The 20,333-nt window shown below is 32.8% G+C and overlaps 1 protein-coding gene across 3 annotated transcripts in view; it reads left to right on the forward strand.

The window, feature by feature from the left end:
• LOC126885096 (uncharacterized) overlaps nt 1-20,333 on the forward strand; it is a 345,985-nt gene that overhangs the window by 84,405 nt on the left and 241,247 nt on the right. For all 3 annotated transcript variants that reach the window (XM_050651521.1, XM_050651522.1, XM_050651523.1), the window contains exon 2: nt 1,175-1,282. In XM_050651521.1, the coding sequence (XP_050507478.1) occupies nt 1,227-1,282 (56 nt within the window). In that variant the 5' untranslated portion in view covers nt 1,175-1,226. The remainder of the gene's footprint in view (nt 1-1,174; nt 1,283-20,333) is intronic.

Raw genomic sequence — 20,333 nt, forward strand, 5'->3', positions numbered from 1 at the left:
TTGACTAATATCTTCTCCTCATTTAATAATGGATCTAGTGTCAGAAAATAAGAAAGAAATCAATCGTCACATAATTATTTCTAAATATCAAATCTTAATTTCTCAATTTTCCTCATTCGAACAGTTATTCACTGATGGATCAAAGACTAAATATTGTGTTGCATCTGCCTTTTTAACACAGAATGAAATAAAGAAATATAAACTAGAGGGGACAAACACTATTTTAACAGGAGAACTCTTTGCGATATATAAAGCCCTATGTCATGTTAGGAAAAGTTCTCAAATTAACTTTCTCATAATTACGGACTCTTTAAATTCTTTAGAAATCATCACTAAAATCTATTCTCCCCACCCTGTGGCCAAACTCATAAGACAAGAATTGCACAAACTAAATCACAAAAATGTTGCTTTCCTGTGGGTTCCATCTCATATTGGAATCGCTGGAAATGAACTGGCAGATAAACATGCTCGAGAAGCCTTAGAGGACGCAACTATAGAGATATATCCAACAACTCCAGCGTCAGATCTCAAATCATATTTCCACAGCAAAATAGTTGATATATGGAATAGCAGATGGCATGAAAACCAGAAGCAGTTATCTGAGATAAAACCAACATTTCAACGATGGTCTGATAATTCCACAAATCGATTCTCCCAAGTGATCATCTCGCGATTGCGGCTTGGTCATAGCCGCCTCACGCATGGTCATCTGATGACACGAGATCATCAACAGGAGTGTTATGCTTGTGAGACCCCTCTGACAATAAAACACCTTCTAGTGGAGTGCCCGTTACACAGTGCGGAAAGAGTTCAATTCGGAATCCCGGACGATTTGAAAATACTATTCTCAAAGTGCGGTTCCAAAGTGATCCTTCAGTACTTAAAAGCAATAGACTGTTTATATAAAATTTAATTGTAGTATTCTATAGTTATTATTAATGTTACCAAAACTATCATTTTCGCTAATAGCCGTACAGGCTGATGCGAGTTTGTAAATGAAAAAAAAGATTTGTTAGAAAAAAACAAGCGTATAAAAATTCTCAACAGTTTTCGCATTTTGTTTTTATTTTTAGTTTACAACGAAATAAAATTTACCCCAAAAGTAGGCGGTCTCAACAAATTTGACATTTTCTAAATTTTACCTATAAATAATTTATGATAATAATATTTTTAGGCCGAAATGATTCCAACATAAACTCGACTAGACTTAGCTTGTGCACCTGAAGATGGCTGGTTCAATATTTATGACAACTGGAAAATACTTAATACCTCCTAAGCGACCGTAAGTATAATAATTTACACCAAACCGAATTTTATCGACAAATAAAATATTAAAAAAAAGGTATAAACTTGAACTTAAGAATGTCCCTCAGAAAAATCATATATTTATCTTTAAAAAGACAACCACACGCAATAATGTTAGTAAAATTCTTGTGTTAGCGATTCCATAGTAAATCACGAGAAAAAAACGTCATAATACCATCGCGACATGGTATTTGGCCTTATATTTAGTTTACTCTCAAAATTAATACCAAACTCACATTATTTTAAAATATAAATGATAAATGCTCGATATGTTACTGACTTATTAATCGTGCTATTTTCTTTGTATTGATTTCCTCTTTTAAAGCCGGCCACTCACGGAACTGCGGTGTTGTTCGACAAAATCATCGACGATATCAATTCTGCAGTACTGTACAGACAGGCCAGTTTCTCTGTGGTAAAATTATAACGATTTTGTTGGATGCACGGTCACACACTACCAAAATGTTTGTCAATTAGTCGAATTCGACAAAATTGAACTACGCTGCAGTATCGTGAGTGGCCGGTTTAATATAAGTAACCAGAACTTTGATTTTTCTCCTTTTACCAGCTGTTTCTTTCAGGACTATACTTAAATCGTTATACTAAACTCTATGTCCCCATGCGGGTTTACTATTATTTAAGATCTAGCAAATTCACTTTTTTTTTAATACAAGATTGATGTTTACTAATTCTAACGTTTAATGGTCTTGATGATTCACCAAAATTAAAATGTTCGCATTCACAAGGTATTTTATCAATAAAATTATTTGTTCTTGTTTGTTCATTGTTAGGTTTAGTTTTATATAAAATGGATCTCAATGTGTTTGTTGTTTTGTATGTTTTTCCATATTGCTTAATTATAAACATAAATTTCTTATTTATAAACGACAAAGGATAATCATTTTTTAATAAAACAGATGCTAACAAATGATTTAGGTGGCATTAGATAGAAAACAAAGTGTTTTAATTTTCGCCTGCATTTTACCCGATTTTCGCGTGGTGCAGCGAACATTGAATGCTGAGTGAGTGAAAAAGGTAAGGTATAAACTGTGCCCTACCTAATGCAAGAATAATATAAGTAAAAACGGTAAAAAATAGTATAAAATACTAAACGGACAAATAAAAGTGAGGTTAACAGCTAACAGATAAGCTTATAAACACTGGCGAACGCTGGTCAAATTTCAAGCGGTGTTGCCGGATTTAAAAAAAATAGAAACACCTGCCGAAAAACAAAAGCAATTTTGGTGCGTGGATAATTGGGCATACCTCCTCGTGGTTGAAACGGGTGTGCCCAGTTAACGCTACGTACAAAATGGCTGAGAACGAGTATAGTGTGGACGAAAAGACAAGAAAAAGAGGAGATGAATCGGAAGATGAGGCAGACGATAGCAGAAGTAAAAAAGTACATCGGTCGCCTGGGAATGATAGGCAACTAGAAAAAATATTGGAGAGCCTAAATATTATCACAATGGAAATAAGGGAACTAAGAGAAGAGCAAAAAGAGTACAGAGCGGAAATGAAGGAACTCAGACAAGAAAATGAAAAGCTGAAACAGGAAAACAGAGAAACCCAACAAAAAGTGGAAGAATTGGAAAATAAAATAGACAGAATGGAAAAGGACAAAAGACGAAATAATATAATACTGCAGGGAGTAGATATGGATACCTACGATCAAAACATAACAAAAGATAACGTCCAACATTTTTTATGCAATGCACTAAAAGTTGAGACAAAAATAAAAAGCGCAAGAAAAATTGGAAGTAAATCCTGCTTGATTGAGCTCGAAAATGCAACGGACAAAGAAGAAATTATGAAAAATAAAGGCAAATTGAGAGACATAAAGGGAAAAGAAATATATATTAATGACGACATGGACAAAAATGAACGGATGATACAGGGTAAAATCAGAACGAAGGCAAAAGAGGCTAAATTGGAAGGAAAAAACGTCAAGGTAGGATTTCAAAAAATAAAAATAAATGAGGAGGTATGGACATGGAATAAACATCAGCAACAACTCTTAAAAATAGAAAACCAAAACAGAAACCAAAAAAACTAAACGACGTAAATGAAACGGTAGCAACAACGGCAATGGACAAGGAGACGATTGGGATTAAAAACAAGAAAATGAAAACTAATTTGGGAACATGGAACGTAAGAGGCACTTATGAAACGGGAAAACTTAAAGAATTAATTAGAGAAACAAAAAGATATGAAATAGATATATTAGCTTTACAAGAAACAAAACAATTAGACACAGAAATAGTAGAAATAGATGATATAGTATTTTTTAAAAGTGGGGGGAATAACAGATTGCTAGGAACAGGCTTTATCATACAGAAAAGATGGAAAACCAGAGTGATGAATTTCAAGCCGATATCAGATAGAATGTGCACAATCAGGTTAAAAGGGAATCAACGAAACATAAGCATAATAAATGTACATGCACCAATAGAAGACGCCACCGAAGAAGACAAAGATGCATACTATGAGCAACTAGAGAGAGAATATGACAGATTACCAGCATTTGATATCAAAATAGTAATGGGAGACTGCAATGCTAAAGTGGGAAAAGAGGATATATATGAAAATATAACAGGAAAATACAGTAAACACGATGTATCAAATGATAATGGTCAACGAATTATAGGTTTTGCCACAGAAAGACAAATGGTAATAAAAAGCACATACCAACGCAGAAAAGATATACATAAAGGAACGTGGATTTCCCCTGACAAAAGGACAATAAATCAAATAGACCACATATTAATAGAGAAGAAGCACGCCCATAATATAATAAATATAAAAAGTATGAGAGGAGCGGAATGTGACTCAGATCACTTTTTGGTAAGAGCAGCCTATAGAATAAATGCTAATATAAAGAAAGACAATCAAAGGGACAAAGAAATCAAAAAACAATTCAACACAGCAATACTAAAAGATAATATGACACAGAAGAAGTACGAACAACAAATAACCAGCAGACTAAACGAAGAACCAGAAACACTAGACCCGGAAGAAAAGTGGGAAAGCATAAAAGAAGCAGTTTTAAACACCAGTAAAGAAATATTAATTAAAGGTAATAGAAAACAAAAAGCAAAAGAATGGTATGATGAGGAATGTCAAAAAATAGCAGAAGAAATTAGAAAAATAAGAATAAAAAACTTAAGAAATAATAGTGACATTAGCACACAAGAATATAGAGAATTGAAGAGAATTATGAAGAGAACATGCAGAAATAAAAAAAGAAAATACAACGAAGAAAAACTCAAAGTGATAGAGGAAAAATTCCAAAAAAAGGAAATAAGATCCTTTTACCAGGAAACAAGAAAAATGGAAAGGGGATATCAGAAACATAACCCATATATGAAAAATGAGGAAGGAATATTAATAAATGAACCCGGGGAAATAATGAGAAATTGGCAAACTTATTTTACACAACTTTTAAACAAAAACGAAGAAGAAAGGGGAACAATCCAGGAAATTGAAGATGACCATATAGTAATAGAAACACCTACGAGGGAAGAAATAGAAAATGAAATAAGAGGGCTAAAAAACAATAAAAGCCCAGGAATAACGGAAATATCGGCGGAAATGATAAAGGCAGGAGGAAAAAGACTACACAAGGAGATACATAGCCTGATAAAAAGTATATGGGAAACAGAAAGAATGCCAGGAGAATGGACCAGGGCAAGGATATGCCCCATACATAAAAAAGGTGATAAAATGAGATGTGAAAATTATAGAGGTATCGCGTTGCTAGAAGTCGTGTACAAAATATTGACAAACATCTTAAGAAAAAAGCTGAATCAATACACGGAAAAGATATTGGGCGAATATCAGGCAGGATTCAGAAGTAATAGGTCGACGACAGACCAAATATTTGCGTTAAAAGAAATCCAAACTACGTGCTACGAACATAAAATAGCAGTATACGTCCTGTTCGTCGACTTTAAACAGGCCTATGATACGGTAAAGCGGCAACAGATGTACGCACTAATGAAAGAAATGGGCATACCAAGTAAAATCGTCAGGATGGTAAAGATGACTATGGATAACTCCACAAACGAAATAGCATGGAAGGGACATAAATCAAATAATTTTGAAACAAAGGAAGGATTAAGACAAGGAGACCCACTATCAACGACTCTTTTTAATGTAATACTGGAAGGAATAATCAGGAAAAGTAAAATAAGCACACAGGAAACGATTTTTAAAAATGGCCACCAATGTATTGCATTCGCAGATGATCTAACATTATTATCGACAAGTAAGAAAGAGCTAACAAAATTAATGAGCAATATAATAAAACAAGCCAAACCTTTTGGTCTTCTCATAAATAAGGAAAAGACAAAATACATGATAATGGGAGAAACAGATAAAGAAAATGAAGACAATTTCACATTGGAGATAGAAGGAGAAAATGTATGCGCATTTAAAAGAGTTTCAGAATTTACATACCTGGGTGTAAAAGTAGATGAAAAGGGACATGGGGAAGGGGAAATAAAAGCAAGAATAGCAAAAGCAAACAAAAAGTATGGAGCATTGCGTCCATTAATGAAATCCAAAGATGTGTCAAGAAAAACAAAAATAAGAATCTACAAAACAGTTATCAGACCTACAGCTACATATGCATGTGAAACATGGGTGCTTAAAAAATCAGAAATAGACCTTTTAGAAAGATGGGAGAGGAAAATACAACGAGCAATATATGGAGGCGTGAAAATAGACGGTCAATGGAGAAGAAGAAATAATAAGGAACTTGAAGAACTATATAATGAACCAAATATAACGACGGCAATCAAAGCACAGAGAATCCGATACTTAGGACACATAGAAAGAATGGGAAAGGCGAGAATGCCAAAAATGGTTCTATTACGTAAGCCAATACAAAAAAGAAGAATAGGAAGACCAAGAAGGAGATGGAAGGACAGCGTATATGAAGACTTAAAACAAAGTAATATTGTAAACTGGAAATAAAAAGCTTTGGACAGAAAACAATGGAAGGAAGTGGTGAAGAAATGTATGGAAAGACTATAATGTTAAGTGTAGTATTAAGTGTTTTATACAAACAAATGTAATATTGTATATATTATAGTAGTATAGGATATAGCATTATATATAAATATGTAATAGTAATTGTAAGGAAAAATTAAATCTTTCAGCCCTAGGCCTTCACGGCCTGTTGAGCTTAATAAATAAATAACAAATGATTTAAGATCGATTTTTTGTTTTCTGCTAAGAACAAACAAGTTTGGTTCTATCGTATAAGGATTTAATGATTCCCTTTTGAACATTAAAATTGTGAATTGATTTGTAATTTAGATATCTGTTTGTGTGTGTGTGGTGTGGTGTGGTGTGGTGTGGTGTGGTGTGGTGTGGTGTGGTGTGGTGTGGTGTGGTGTGGTGTGGTGTGGTGTGGTGTGGTGTGGTGTGGTGTGGTGTGGTGTGGTGTGGTGTGGTGTGGTGTGGTGTGGTGTGGTGTGGTGTGGTGTGGTGTGGTGTGGTGTGGTGTGGTGTGGTGTGGTGTGGTGTGGTGTGGTGTGGTGTGGTGTGGTGTGGTGTGGTGTGGTGTGGTGTGGTGTGGTGTGGTGTGGTGTGGTGTGGTGTGGTGTGGTGTGGTGTGGTGTGGTGTGGTGTGGTGTGGTGTGGTGTGGTGTGGTGTGGTGTGGTGTGGTGTGTGTGTGTGTGTGTGTGTGTTTATTTTCTATACAGCTGAACACCTGAGTCGTCCTTATGTCGAATAAAGTCGTCCCAGAAACCCAACGTATAAATATTGATAAGACGAATGTAAAGTTATCTTTTTTAAAATGTCTGAATATACAGGGTGTAACAAAAATACAGGTCATAAATTAAATCACATATTCTGGGACCAAAAATAGTTCGATTGAACCTAACTTAATTACCTTAGTACAAATATGCACACAAAATAAGTTACAACCCTACAAAATGGACATGTGGCATTCTTATGGCATGAACATCCTAAAAAGAAATTATATTGAAATTTGTGCAGCCCATAAAAATTTTATGGGGGTTTTGTTTCCTTAAACCCCCCCCCAAACTTTTATGTGCGTCCCAATTAAATTATTCTTGTAGTATTAGTTAAACACAATGTTTTTAAAACTTTTTTGCCTCTTAGTACTTTTTCGATAAACCAGTTTTAATCGAGATGCGGCTTCTTTTTTAATATGTTTAGGTAAAAAATTTATAGGGGTTTTGTGCCTTTAAACCCTCCAAATGTTTGTGTACGTTCCAAATAAACTATTATTGCAGTACAATTAGTTAAACACAAATATGTGGTGGATTTGACAAACTATTCAAAATATCTCAAAAAAAATTAACTTTTCGAAAAAGTACTAAGAGGCAAAAAAGTTTTAAAAACATTGTGTTTAACTAATCGTGCCACAATGATAATTTAATTGGAACGTACACAAAAGTTTGGGGGGTTTAACGGAACAAAACCCCCATAAAATTTTTATGGGGTACACAAATTCCACTATAATTTTTTTTCAGATGTTCCTATCATAAGAATTTCACGTGTCTGTTTTCAATAAGAAAGCTTAAACAGTGTTCGATCTATTGAAAAAAATCGATTTTTATTTTGTAACTTCAAAGGGCTGTAACTTTTTAACTTTAAGGTAAGTTAGGTTCAATCGAACTATTTTTGGTCCCAGAATATGTGATTTAATTTATGACCTGTGTTTTTGTTACACCCTGTATATGTCTGAATTTTCTATATCAATGAGTCACACAAAATTAAATTATTAGAAGAATTTTTTGCTAGCAACATGACAAAATTGTTTATTCTATTAATGTTTTGTGTTTTGAGAATGATTTCTTAAGTGGAAATCGAAACGACAAATAAACTTAATTTTAACTAATTTAATTACTTGTGGCTTATTCCTAATAAAAATACTAAACTGCATTAAGATGCCACAAGAAAATGGCTTCAGAAGAATATTTATACAATTAGATTAAGCATTTTAATCAAAAAATATACATTCACCGGTACAAAATTCCGCCACTTAAAATTTTTGATTAAGCTTGACAATTTATAACTTGATTATTTGTACTCCGATTTTTAAGATTCTTGCATCAGTCTGTAGGTACATCTATTGATAGCTTTTGTTATTTTTCTAGTAAAATTTGTTTTTTGCATTATACGAGGGTTAATGGAAGCGTTGTATTTTATCCTAACTTCTTTGGGAAAGTTAAGGGCTGATTTTGTTTCATACTCCTTTTGTATTATCTCGGAGGCATCCCTAAGATTTCGTTTTTTGAATTATCTGAATACCTCTTTTCTTGTAAAAACTGTAAATAAAACCACTGCTTTGAAGGTTTATTTAATTAAAAATATCAAACGCACCAAAATTAACAACACAAAAAAATTAACCACAAAACAAAACAATTTAATAGCGGTTATGTCCACCTCTCGCAGCAACTACTGCTCTCAATCTGTTTGATATCGAATAAATAAGATGCGTTATCCTTACTTGGGGAATAGTCCGATATTACTCTACCAGGCCCATAACTGTAGCAAATTTTCTAGAGGCGTAGGATGACTGCGAACAGCTATTTTCAGTTCAAACTTAAAATGCTTGATAGGATTGAGATCTGGGCTGCATGTGAGCCATTCTAATTTTATCAATCCAGCCTCTAAATTTATGTTTATGAGTCAATCAGTGTTTTTATTTACAAAAAATTGTGCAGCTCTTACAACAAATAGGATATTCGGATAATTTCAAAAACAAAATCTTAGTGATACCTCCGGTATAATACGAAAGAACTATGAAACAAAATCAGCTCTTCAATCTTTCCACAGAATTTTTTGAAGTTAGGAGAAACTACAACGCTTCCATTCAGCCCTGTATAATGCCATCTAAGCAATTTTTTTGTTACCGGAATAATAATAAATGGTATCAATACATGTACCCGCAAGAATCTTGAAAATCGGGGTGTAAATAATAAAGTTATAAATTGTCAAACTTAATCAAAATATTAGTGGCGGAATTATGTACCGGTGAGTGTATAAAATGAAAAGAGTGAAAATGTAGATGTGCTAATTCATTACCAATCAAATTTGAACAATACTCCCTCACCCTATTAGACAACTACATTTTCAGTTACTCATTGAATTCTTTCATGTCTTAAATTAGGAATGCGGTGACCTCATAACATTAGTCAGTGGGATCTATAATTATTTTGGAGACAAATCTGATCACAAGAATTTTCCGCACTTTTGATTCATGAAATTGGTATTTCGGTGGCATATTATTACGCCAGTCAATGAGAGCACAAATAGGATATTACCTGCGATTTCTATCCTGACACATTAATTTTGATGAAATTTTGGGAAATAGGCGTATAATTTTTTAGAGGTGAAAACTACCCCTTTTTATTCAGAGTCCAACAGAAAGTTTATCAACACTATTAATAGAATATCTCACCAAACACCAAAATTACATATCTCAGCATCCAACAAAACGCTAATAGAAAATGACCTAAATAATCAGCTAAAGAATTCAACAAATGAAAACACTATAGAAATATGGAACACGTTTAAAGATTTTAGCTGGAAAGTAATGGAAAAATATAAAACAACGATGCAGAGGCACAAAAACAACAATGGATGACTGATGAAATCCTGGAATTGATGGAGCAGAGAAGAAAACTGAAAGATAACAAGACAGAATACAAAGAAAAACAGAAACTAATTAAACAAAAAATAAAGGTAGCTAAAGAAAAATGGATGGAGGATAAATGCAAGGAATTAGAAAAGTTGAATGAAAAACATGATACGTTTAACCCGGCACCTGCCACGTGGGGTGCTACCAGCACCCCATAACACGTTTTCATTAAATATTTGGTATTTCAAGTTTGTTAACCGTGCTGTGCGTCATAGTAGCTTTCTATAATATTATATAGCATAGATCTGTTTGCGTTTGAAGTGGTTATTTAGTGTCATTCTGAACTTGTAGCTCTAAAGTCGAATCGGGGTGTCATCATCTGGCAGTTTAAGTTTTAAATTTTTTTTGTGTTTTTAGTAAAGATTAGGTCATATTTACATTTTTTATTGTAATAACTGATTTAAATTATTAATATAGTCTCTATACTCAATAAATCTTAATTTTTTTTAGATATTTTACTTCACTTCTATTTCATGGGTTGGTACTTGCTAATTTGCTTATAACACCTTTTTAATTTTATTTCTTAACTTCTATAATATATTAGTAGCTAATAAAATAATAAATCATGTTTTTTTTATATTCTTGTGTAACTCAACACATTATTTTGTTTATAAACAAGTAGATCACAGAAAATGTTTAAGGGGTGCTGTGAGCACCCCACGTGGCAGTTGACGTCTTGCAAAGCCACGTGGCAGGTGCCGGGTTAATATGTTTAAAAATTTAGAGAAGTAGCTGGTCTTTATCATAAGGAAACTCCACATACTAAGTATAACGGATTCGTCGGGAAAAATGATAATAGACGAACACGAAATTCGAACTACCTGGTATAATTATATAAATGAACTTTATAATGATGATAGACCCGAAGAACTGGAGACTTTGGATGACGGTGAAGGACCAGAAATACTAAACTCAGAAATACTACATGCTATAAAATTGGCAAAAAACAAGAAAGCCGTTGGTCCTGACAACATACCTACAGAAATGTTAAAGCTCAAAAATGAGGAAGACATTGGAATACTAGTCAAACTTTTCAATGATGTTTATTTGACTGGTGATATCCCTAAAGATTGGTTAAAGTCCGAATTCATAACCCTACCAAAAAAACAACGTCCGAAAAACTCTAGCGATTATAGAATGATAAGCCTTTTGAGCCACACTTTGAAAATCTTTCTACGTATCATCCACAGTAGAATCAGAGATAAATGTGAAGAAGATCAGGATGAAACACAATTTGGCTTCAGAAATGGACTGGGAATCCGGGACGCACTCTTTGTACTAAATGTATTATTGCAGAAATGTCGAGATCAAAGGAAAGACGTCTTTACTGTATTTATTGACTATGAGAAGGCCTTTAATCGAGTACAACATCACAAATTACTTAAAATATTAAAGGATAAAGGAGTTGATAGTCAAGATGTACGAATCATAGAAAAATTATACTGGCGTCAAACAGCGAGAGCTTGCATAAATGAAAAACCAACACAAATATGCAAAATACAAAAAGGTGTCAGACAGGGTTGTATACTGTCCCCACTGTTATTCAATTTATATTCAGATAGAAAATTTAAGGAAGCGCTGCATCATTTGGAATGGGGTGTGAAAGTTAATGGAATTCTGATAAATACAATCAGATATGCAGATAATACAGTTATTTTAAGTGATGATATGAATGGATTACAACACCTTTTAAATGCTATTGACACAGTGGGAAGAGAGTTTGGCCTAAACATAAACTGTTCAAAAACAAAATACATGGTATTTAGCCGTTTGGCCCATCAAGATTCACGGTTATGTGTTGATGGTCATATAATTCAAAGAGTACCCACTTTTGAATATCTTGGTTTTCATATTACTGAACAACTAGATCCAGATAAAGAGATAAAATATAGAATCGAGATAGCCCGCACGACATTTTTAAAAATGAGGTCATTCTTCTGTAATGATAACTTGCAACTTCAACTTCGAAAGCGCATGATTAAATGTTACATTTGGTCAGTCCTCTTGTTTGGTGTCGAAGCATGGACATTAAAAATATCCACCATTAATCGTTTGGAGGCCTTTGAAAAATGTGGCTGCACAGACGTACACTGAAAATAACATGGACGGCTATGCTGACAAATGTGGCAGTCCTTAAGAGAGCAAATGCTGCCCGTGAGCTGCTTAATAACATCAAATATAGAAAGATGGCCTATTTTGGACACGTAGTAAGGGGATACCGGTATAATATTCTTCAATTTATTATGATGCGTAAAATCGAAGGACGCAGAGGAATTGGTAGAAAGCAAGCCTCTTGGTTGAAGAATATCCGGGAGTGGACAGGAATAAAGAAAGCAGAACAACTATTTAGAATAGCTCGAGACAGAGACAGTTTCGGCATGTTAATCGCCAACGTCAAGGGGACTTGATAGGGCACGTTAAGAAGAAGAAGCTTAATAGAATAAGAGCAAATCATGCTCTTACACCTTGAAGAATATACAAAATGAATCTAGCAGACACTCCAAACTGTACTTGCGGTAAATATGGAGAATTGACACATGCTATTAGAATGTGATAACCAACAGGGAAATATTGCAAGTTTTTATGAAGACTTACGAAAACTAAATGTCTGAAACCATATGTACTAACCATAGAATTAAGACGAAACTTGTAAGCAATCTGCGAACACACCAATATTGTAATAAACCATATAATACGAAAAAATGAAAAAAAATAAATAAAAACAAAAAAACAAAAAACAATTTAAAAATTATTTAAAACTATTTAAAAAATTATTATAATTAATTAAAAGATGACAAAAACAAAATAAAAAAATAATAAAAAAAATATACCTATACATTTTATAGGTATACTCCATCAAAAAAAAATATTATAAAATACATATTATAAAAAACAAAACTCAAACAAAAGAATCAACTAAAAATAGATAATAAAAAAAATAAAAAGAAGGAAAAAAAACAATAACAGTTAAAACAACTCAATTATATACTTTTTTGGACGATTGATCACTTTTGACTGTTTACAGTGACAGATTTTACGTCAGTAGGTGACATTTACTAGCAACTCGACGGTAAGTAATCCAACTCGACGGTAAGTACTCCAACTCGACGATAAGTAATTCACTCACCGTCGAGTTAAAAAATCTCTTAATTTTTATTTATTTTTTGAAGGAATAAAGAAAACTAACGAATTATTTATTAATATTGAAACTTATGGTACAATTTGTTAAATTATTTAATGAAATCCCACTTGTTTGGGCTGTGGTTTCACTTCTAACAGAAACTCCTGTAGAATCGCATACATTAGTAGTATCCAACATTTTTTCTCTTCAAATGCGCGATCAAAGTTGAAAACTTGGAAATATCAATGCCATCATAAAGAAAAACGGTGGATTTAATCATTGAATATTCTGCCCAGAGGCTTCCAGGAGCTTTCAACTGCATATGTCTTTGAACGAAATATGCCAATAGAGTCTTTTCTTCGATTCTTAAATTCTTGCCTTCACACCATTTTTTAAAACTTTGGTAGGTATTTTGATAACGGATTTTGGATTTTTCGGGAATAATTGAGGAACACCCTTGCTTGTAAATCAAAGTAGTTTTTAGGCATTAATAGCGTTTGACGAAGTTAAATAGAGGTATTTTCAACGAAAACATTTCGTTTATAAATTCGCAAAAGTATGTGTGTTATTGTGTTGCCGCTCCTGCAATACTCAGATCAGATTTATCGATGGATTCTTATGTAGTTTTCCTTCTGAATCCAAATCTGAAAACGGCATTTCGATATTTCTAACCGTCTTCGAGATAATCGACTTCAAAGTCTAAAATGTGACGTCACAATCGTATTATTTTCTGCCGACACACTACACGTCCAGCTGAAATCGTTGCTATTAAGTAGGCTAGCTTTTTCTCAATTTGTTAAGCAAAGCCTAGGTTATTTACATTTGAGTTTGACACTTCGTGAATGTCAAACTAAATTTTAAATTAAGTATTAATAAAACATCAATGACATTTGATAGTGAATTTAATTATTATATAAAATAAATTAGTCCATTCTTTAACGGTAAAATATTGCAAAACCTCTAAATTATAAAGAACCGCTTGGATTGACATGAAATTTGGCATACACATAGCTAACAAGTCAAAGAAAAAAAGTGATATTGTGCCGATATGTGCTTTTGCCCTGGGGGTGGTTTTCACCCCCTCCTGGGGGTGAAAAAATTTTCGTCCAAAGAAAGTCAAGAAATGGATAAACTGGCTAATTTTAAGTAACTTTTGTTCCATAGAGTTTTTTCACTAAGTCAATACTTTTCGGGTTATTTGGCAGTGAATATGTTCATTTTTTCAACAAAATAACCACGCTTTTAGACGGTTTTTCGCAAATAACTCAAATAGTAAGTATTTTGTCGAAAATACATTCTTAGCAAAAATATAGCCTGTAAAAAATTTAAAAAAATGGTGTATACATCACGTCTCTACACCTAGCAGAAGCAGAGTTATAGCTAATAAAAAATAGGTTCATATTCGTCAAATTCCAAATGAAATATTTTAACTTGAAATAACCAAAAATGAAGCACATTTTGGGGAAAACTCATTACAACTTATTTAAAGTGTTTAAAAAAAGCTTCATTTCTGTTTTATAAAAAAAATTTCCAGCATCAAAATTAAACAAGTTACGCTCAAAATAAAGTTAGTCCCTTTTGGTTAAATGAACTTAATCGTTAGGACTTCATAAGTTTCTTGACTCCTGTATATATTGTTTATACGATCTGTAAGTTTCATCGGTTCAAAGTCCTTATTATTGAAAGAGCTGTAGTTAAAAGGGGTTAAACGAGTCACTGATCACGAATGTATGCAGATTTAGAAACACCAAATCTTAATCAATTTTTGTCCAACATAAAAACAAAAAAATACATGATATTCAGAAAAGCAAATCTAACTTTTTTTGTTGTTCGAGATTTTTGGTATCTCTAACAATTTTTAAGTTATTTTGAAAAAAGCATATTTTTCAAAATTTAAATTTTTAAAAATTTTATTTTGAAACCACATTTTTTCAAAAATAAGCACTTTGAATCGATGAAACTTACAGATCATATAAACACAACATAAGTAAAATAATTTGTGGAGCGGTAACGATTAATTTAATTGAAGTTGCTAATTAGGGGGTGGTCTTCCCGATTTTTTTTTTGCAAAAACAAAAGGTACCAACTTTATTTTGAGCGTAACTTGCTTAAATTTGATGCTAGAAACTTTTTGTAAAAACAGAAATAAAGCTTTTTTTAAACACTTTAAAAAAAGTTATAACAGGTTTTCCCAAAAAGTGCTTAATTTTTTGGATATTTCACGTCGAAATATTCTATTTGAAATTTGGTGAATATGAATCTATTTTTCATTGGCTATAACTCTGGTTCTACGAGATCCAGAGAGCTAACGCGTACACCATTTTTTTTATTTTTTATAGGCTATATTTTTGATAAAAACATTTTTTTGGACAAAATACTTAATATTTGAGTTATTTGCGAAAAACCGTCTAAAAGCGTGGTTATTTTGTTGAAAAATGAACATATTCACTTGCAAATAACTCGAAAAGTGTTGACTTGGCAAAAAAGCTCTATAGAACAAAAGTTACTTAAAATTAGTCAGTTTACCCATTGCCGGACTTATTTTGGACATATATTTTTTCACCCACAAAAAGGGGTGAAAGTCACCCCCAGGGCAAAAGCACACATCGGCACAATATCACTTTTTTTCTTTGACATGTAAGCTATATGTATGCCAAATTTCATGTCAATCCAAGCGGTTCTTTAAAATTTAGAGCAAAAACCGTTAAAGAATGGACTAAATAAGATGTTCAAAAATACAATTTGAGTATATTTTAAAAGCAATAATTATTTATTAACAGCTTTAAAAAGTTTTATACCGGTATACGGCCTCCTCTTTATGATAAATGGACTGTTCCATTTGCTATGAAATTAAAATATAGTCGGCTCGCTAAACTCGACACAATTGGCTAGTAATTTTAGTAGGTAATTTTTTTGTTTTTGCGAATTTTGCCAAAATTGACAAAATTACTAATTACTTAGTAATTATTAACTAATTAGTAATTATTTTTTTTTGTCAAATTGGCAAAATTATTGACTAAAATCACTAACCAGTTGTGTCTGAGTTTAGCGAACCGACAGTATATGAAATAATATTGTTTGGTATAAAAAATTATGGTCTGATATGTGCAATTACATCCTTTTAATGGAAAAAAAAATTTGAAGATTTTTTTCAAATTATGGTTGGCTGAATATATTAACCCTTATAAACCACTCCCTTTAATAATAATAATATTGAAAAATAAAAATATAAAAGATAAAAGTGATTTATTAATATTTTTATTAAATTTAAACTATTTATAATGCGAAATAAGCCACAATATTATTAAAAAATGATTTTTATTAACGTTTCGACGCCCAAATCGGGTGCCGTTGTCAAAATACAAAATACTACTAACATAAACAAAAATGTTGTTGCTTAGTAAAAAAAATTCTTCTAATAATTTATTTAATTTGACTCATTTATATCGGCAATTCAGATACATATTATACATTTTAAAGTAGAAGACTTTAAAATGATATTGTCAATATTTATGAGTTGCGTTCCTGGGACGACTTTACTGAAAGATAGTTCATTCGATTACATGAAATCAACTCCAACTCAAGAATATCCGTCACAAAAAAATCATAACATGTGATCTGTCTTTAAAAAGACAACCATATGCAACGGTGACATTAAAATTCTCGCGTTAGAAATCTCATAGTAAATCACGAGGGAAAACCAGGAAAAACCTCGTGATACTATCCCGACATCGTAAGTATTTGGTCTTACATTTAATTTACCCTCAAAATTAATACCAAATTCTGACTTTACTATAATTTTGTTTAAATTATAAATAGTATCAATAATACATGGATATACAGGGTGTCTGCGCAACCTGGAACCACATGGGAAACTCTCCCAATATCAATTTCACGAAAAAAAAAATTGAAGGGGGAAATTCTGAAATTTTCCTATATTGCCGATTCCGAGCATCATTTTTATTTGTTGGACATGTAGTGGCTCTTTTATTAATGACTTTGGGAAGAAGGTTGTTCTTCATGGGAATCTGTGCGTGGTCTGGGCCTCGGGATGCAACCGTCAGTTGTCCAAGTTTGTTGATTTTGTGCGAGTTGTGTCGGACAGCATGAATTCTAGAATTCTTTCTAAATTCATATTGTTCGACACGCCTCGTGTAGAATAAGCTTGGATGGCTGATGGTTGTATCTTGGGGTTTGGACCATGCACAGATTTTTGTGAGGAATGGCTTTTTTTCCTGAAATTATTAATGAAAGAGTTGTTACATGTCTGATGAGTGGGGATGATGTTCGGAATCGGTGGTTTGGGGGAGTTTCGGAATTTATTTTTTTTCAAGTGGAAGGCTGTTGTTGCATGTTTGAATATGGTTTTTGGTTACAAATAGCTTTTCATAATAAAATTTTATGATGTTTTGAAATGTAAAGGTAGTGTGCTCTTGAGCGGTATTCGTGTTTTTTGACGTGCCTCATGTACTGTTGACAGGGCTTGATGTCTGATGATTGCATCTTGGGATTTGGACTATGCAGAGCGCTTTATAAGGAATGACTTTTTTTCGTGAAATTGATATTTGGAGAGTTGCCCATGTGGTTCCAGGCTGCTCAGTCACCCTGTATATCCATGTATTATTGTTATTATTTATAATTTAAACAAAATTATAGTAAAGTCAGAATTTGGTATTAATTTTGAGAGTAAATTAAATGTAAAACCAAATACTTACGATGTCGGGATAGTATCACGAGGTTTTTCCTGGTTTTCCCTCGTGATTTACTATGAGATCTCTAACGCGAGAATTTTAATGTCACCGTTGCATATGGTTGTCTTTTTAAAGACAGATCACACGCTATGATTTTTTTGTGACGGATATTCTTGAGTTGGAGTTGATTTCATGTAATCGAATGAACTATCTTTCAGTAAAGTCGTCCCAGGAACGCAACTCATAAATATTGGCAATATCATTTTAACGTCTTCTACTTTAAAATGTATCATATGTATCTGAATTGCCGATATAAATGAGTCAAATAAATTATTAGACGAATTTTTTTTACTTAGCAACAACATTTTTGTTTATGTTAGTAGTATTTTGTATTTTGACAACGGCACCCGATTTGGGCGTCGAAACGTTAATAAAAATCATTTTTTTAATAATATTGTGGCTTATTTCCCATTATAAATAGTTAAAATTGTAAAAATGCCACAAGAAAATAGCTTCAGAACAATATTAAATTTAATATATGTAATTTAAATCTTTGTATTGGTATTTTGGGCCAATTTTATTTTTCTTTTTTTTTAATTTTCAACCGTTAAAGCAACCCCTATTTTTATTATATAAAATAAAAAACTACAGTTGAACATATCATTTTTTATTTATCTCTTTACTTACATAATATTGATACTATTTTGTTATTTACAATAAAAATATCTTCTTGTAATTTTACATCCCTTAAAATTACCCCTCGTGATGAAAAATATAAAAGTAGAGAAAAAAATTATCTCTGCAGAAAAAAAAATATAATAAAATTTATAAAGTTATTGCAATGGATCTTTGTACATGCATGAAATTATTGACGAATTACTTTTATAGGGAGAGTTCCCCAAAATGGGGACCCCATCATATTTTGTGACATAAAGTGAAAATTTGTCCTCCTCCTCCTAAGTGCTTTCTCTATTGAGGTTGGCGATCAATATGGCAAATTTCTCTCTGTTCTCTGCTTGTTGCGTGGGTCCAATCTCTGATGTTTCGTAGCCAAGATTTTTTATTCCTTCCTATACCCATTTTGCCTTCGATCTTTCCTTTTAATATTACCGGGAGTTCCTCAAATTCCCTATAGCGCATTATGTGTCCTATACTAAAATTACAATAAAGATGCACTATAAATAAACAAACCAAGACACATTGAATGTTACAAGGAGCACTTCCAAATCATGATTTACAATATGTAAATTGTAAAACCCAAATAATGATTTACAAAGTTTATACATTGTAAATCATAATTCGGGAGTGCTCCAAGTATCTAACAGTCAACGTGTCTTGGTTTGTTTATTTCTAGTGCGAATTTATTTTGATTTTAGTATAGATAATATGATATCTTTCTAATTTTAATAGTATTGGCCAGATAAGGACGGACTGGGACGTTTCGCCGTCGCCGTTTCGCCGTCGCCATTTCGCCGTCGCCGTTTCGCCGTCGAGCCACTTCGCCGTCGGCCGTTTCGCCGTCGAGCCAGTTCGCCGCCGGCCGTTTCGTCGTCGCCATCCCGGCATTGGTTAAGTTTACAAGAACGTGATAACATACTAACTTTTTTTTATACTAAATGTCAGTTTAAATAAAATGCTGATGTTGCTAGTAAAACCACGTAAAACCAAGTTATATTTTCGTATTCAACTATACATTGTTTTCGTCTGAAAAATAAAATATTTACAGTATTAAAAATATTTAAAAAGTTACATTTCATAATTATGGGCAAGTCCTCTAAGATATTCTAAAATATCTCCATCGGCATTGAAGTTTCGGACTAATCTTCTTAATATTGAGAAAAGGGATTTCAATTTCAATTGTTTTTACTGTATCAAAAATAAAAAACTTCATTATGCAAAAGTGATAGTATACAATCGTTCAAAAACCATTCAAAACTTATATACAAGTAATGCTAACAACGAAATGGCGATGGCGAAATAGCTCGACAGCGAAACGGCGACGGCGAAATGGCGACGGCGAAACGGCGACGGCGAAATGTCCTAGACCCAGATAAGGACGTGTATTCATTATTTTCAGTACTTCTTCCTTCGTAGTTTTGCTGGTCCAGCTTATTCTTAACATTCGGCGGTACATCCACATTTCGAATAAATTCAATTTGTTGACATCATACTCTTTTAATGTCCAGGTCTCACAGCCATATAGTAATAGAGCCCACAGATAACACTTCAGTGTTCTCAATCTTATTGTGACTAATAGCATGGGGTTACAGAGCATTTTACGCATGTTCATGAAACCACACCTTGCTACTTCAGTGCGTCTTCTAATTTCATTTGAGTGTTCTAGTTGACTATTTAGCTCTCTAACCAGGTATATGAAGCTTTGGTAACCCTCAAGGGTGATACCATTTATTTGTATATTGTGTGTAATTTTTTGTTCATTGGGGTTTTTGTGGAATACCATAATTTTGGTTTTGGAAAAGTTAATATCCAAGCTCACCTTGTGACTTTCTTTTGATAATATCGCACCTTTAA

The sequence above is a fragment of the Diabrotica virgifera genome, chromosome 5 (genome assembly GCF_917563875.1).
Source record: "Diabrotica virgifera virgifera chromosome 5, PGI_DIABVI_V3a".
Taxonomy (NCBI): Eukaryota; Metazoa; Arthropoda; class Insecta; order Coleoptera; family Chrysomelidae; genus Diabrotica; species Diabrotica virgifera.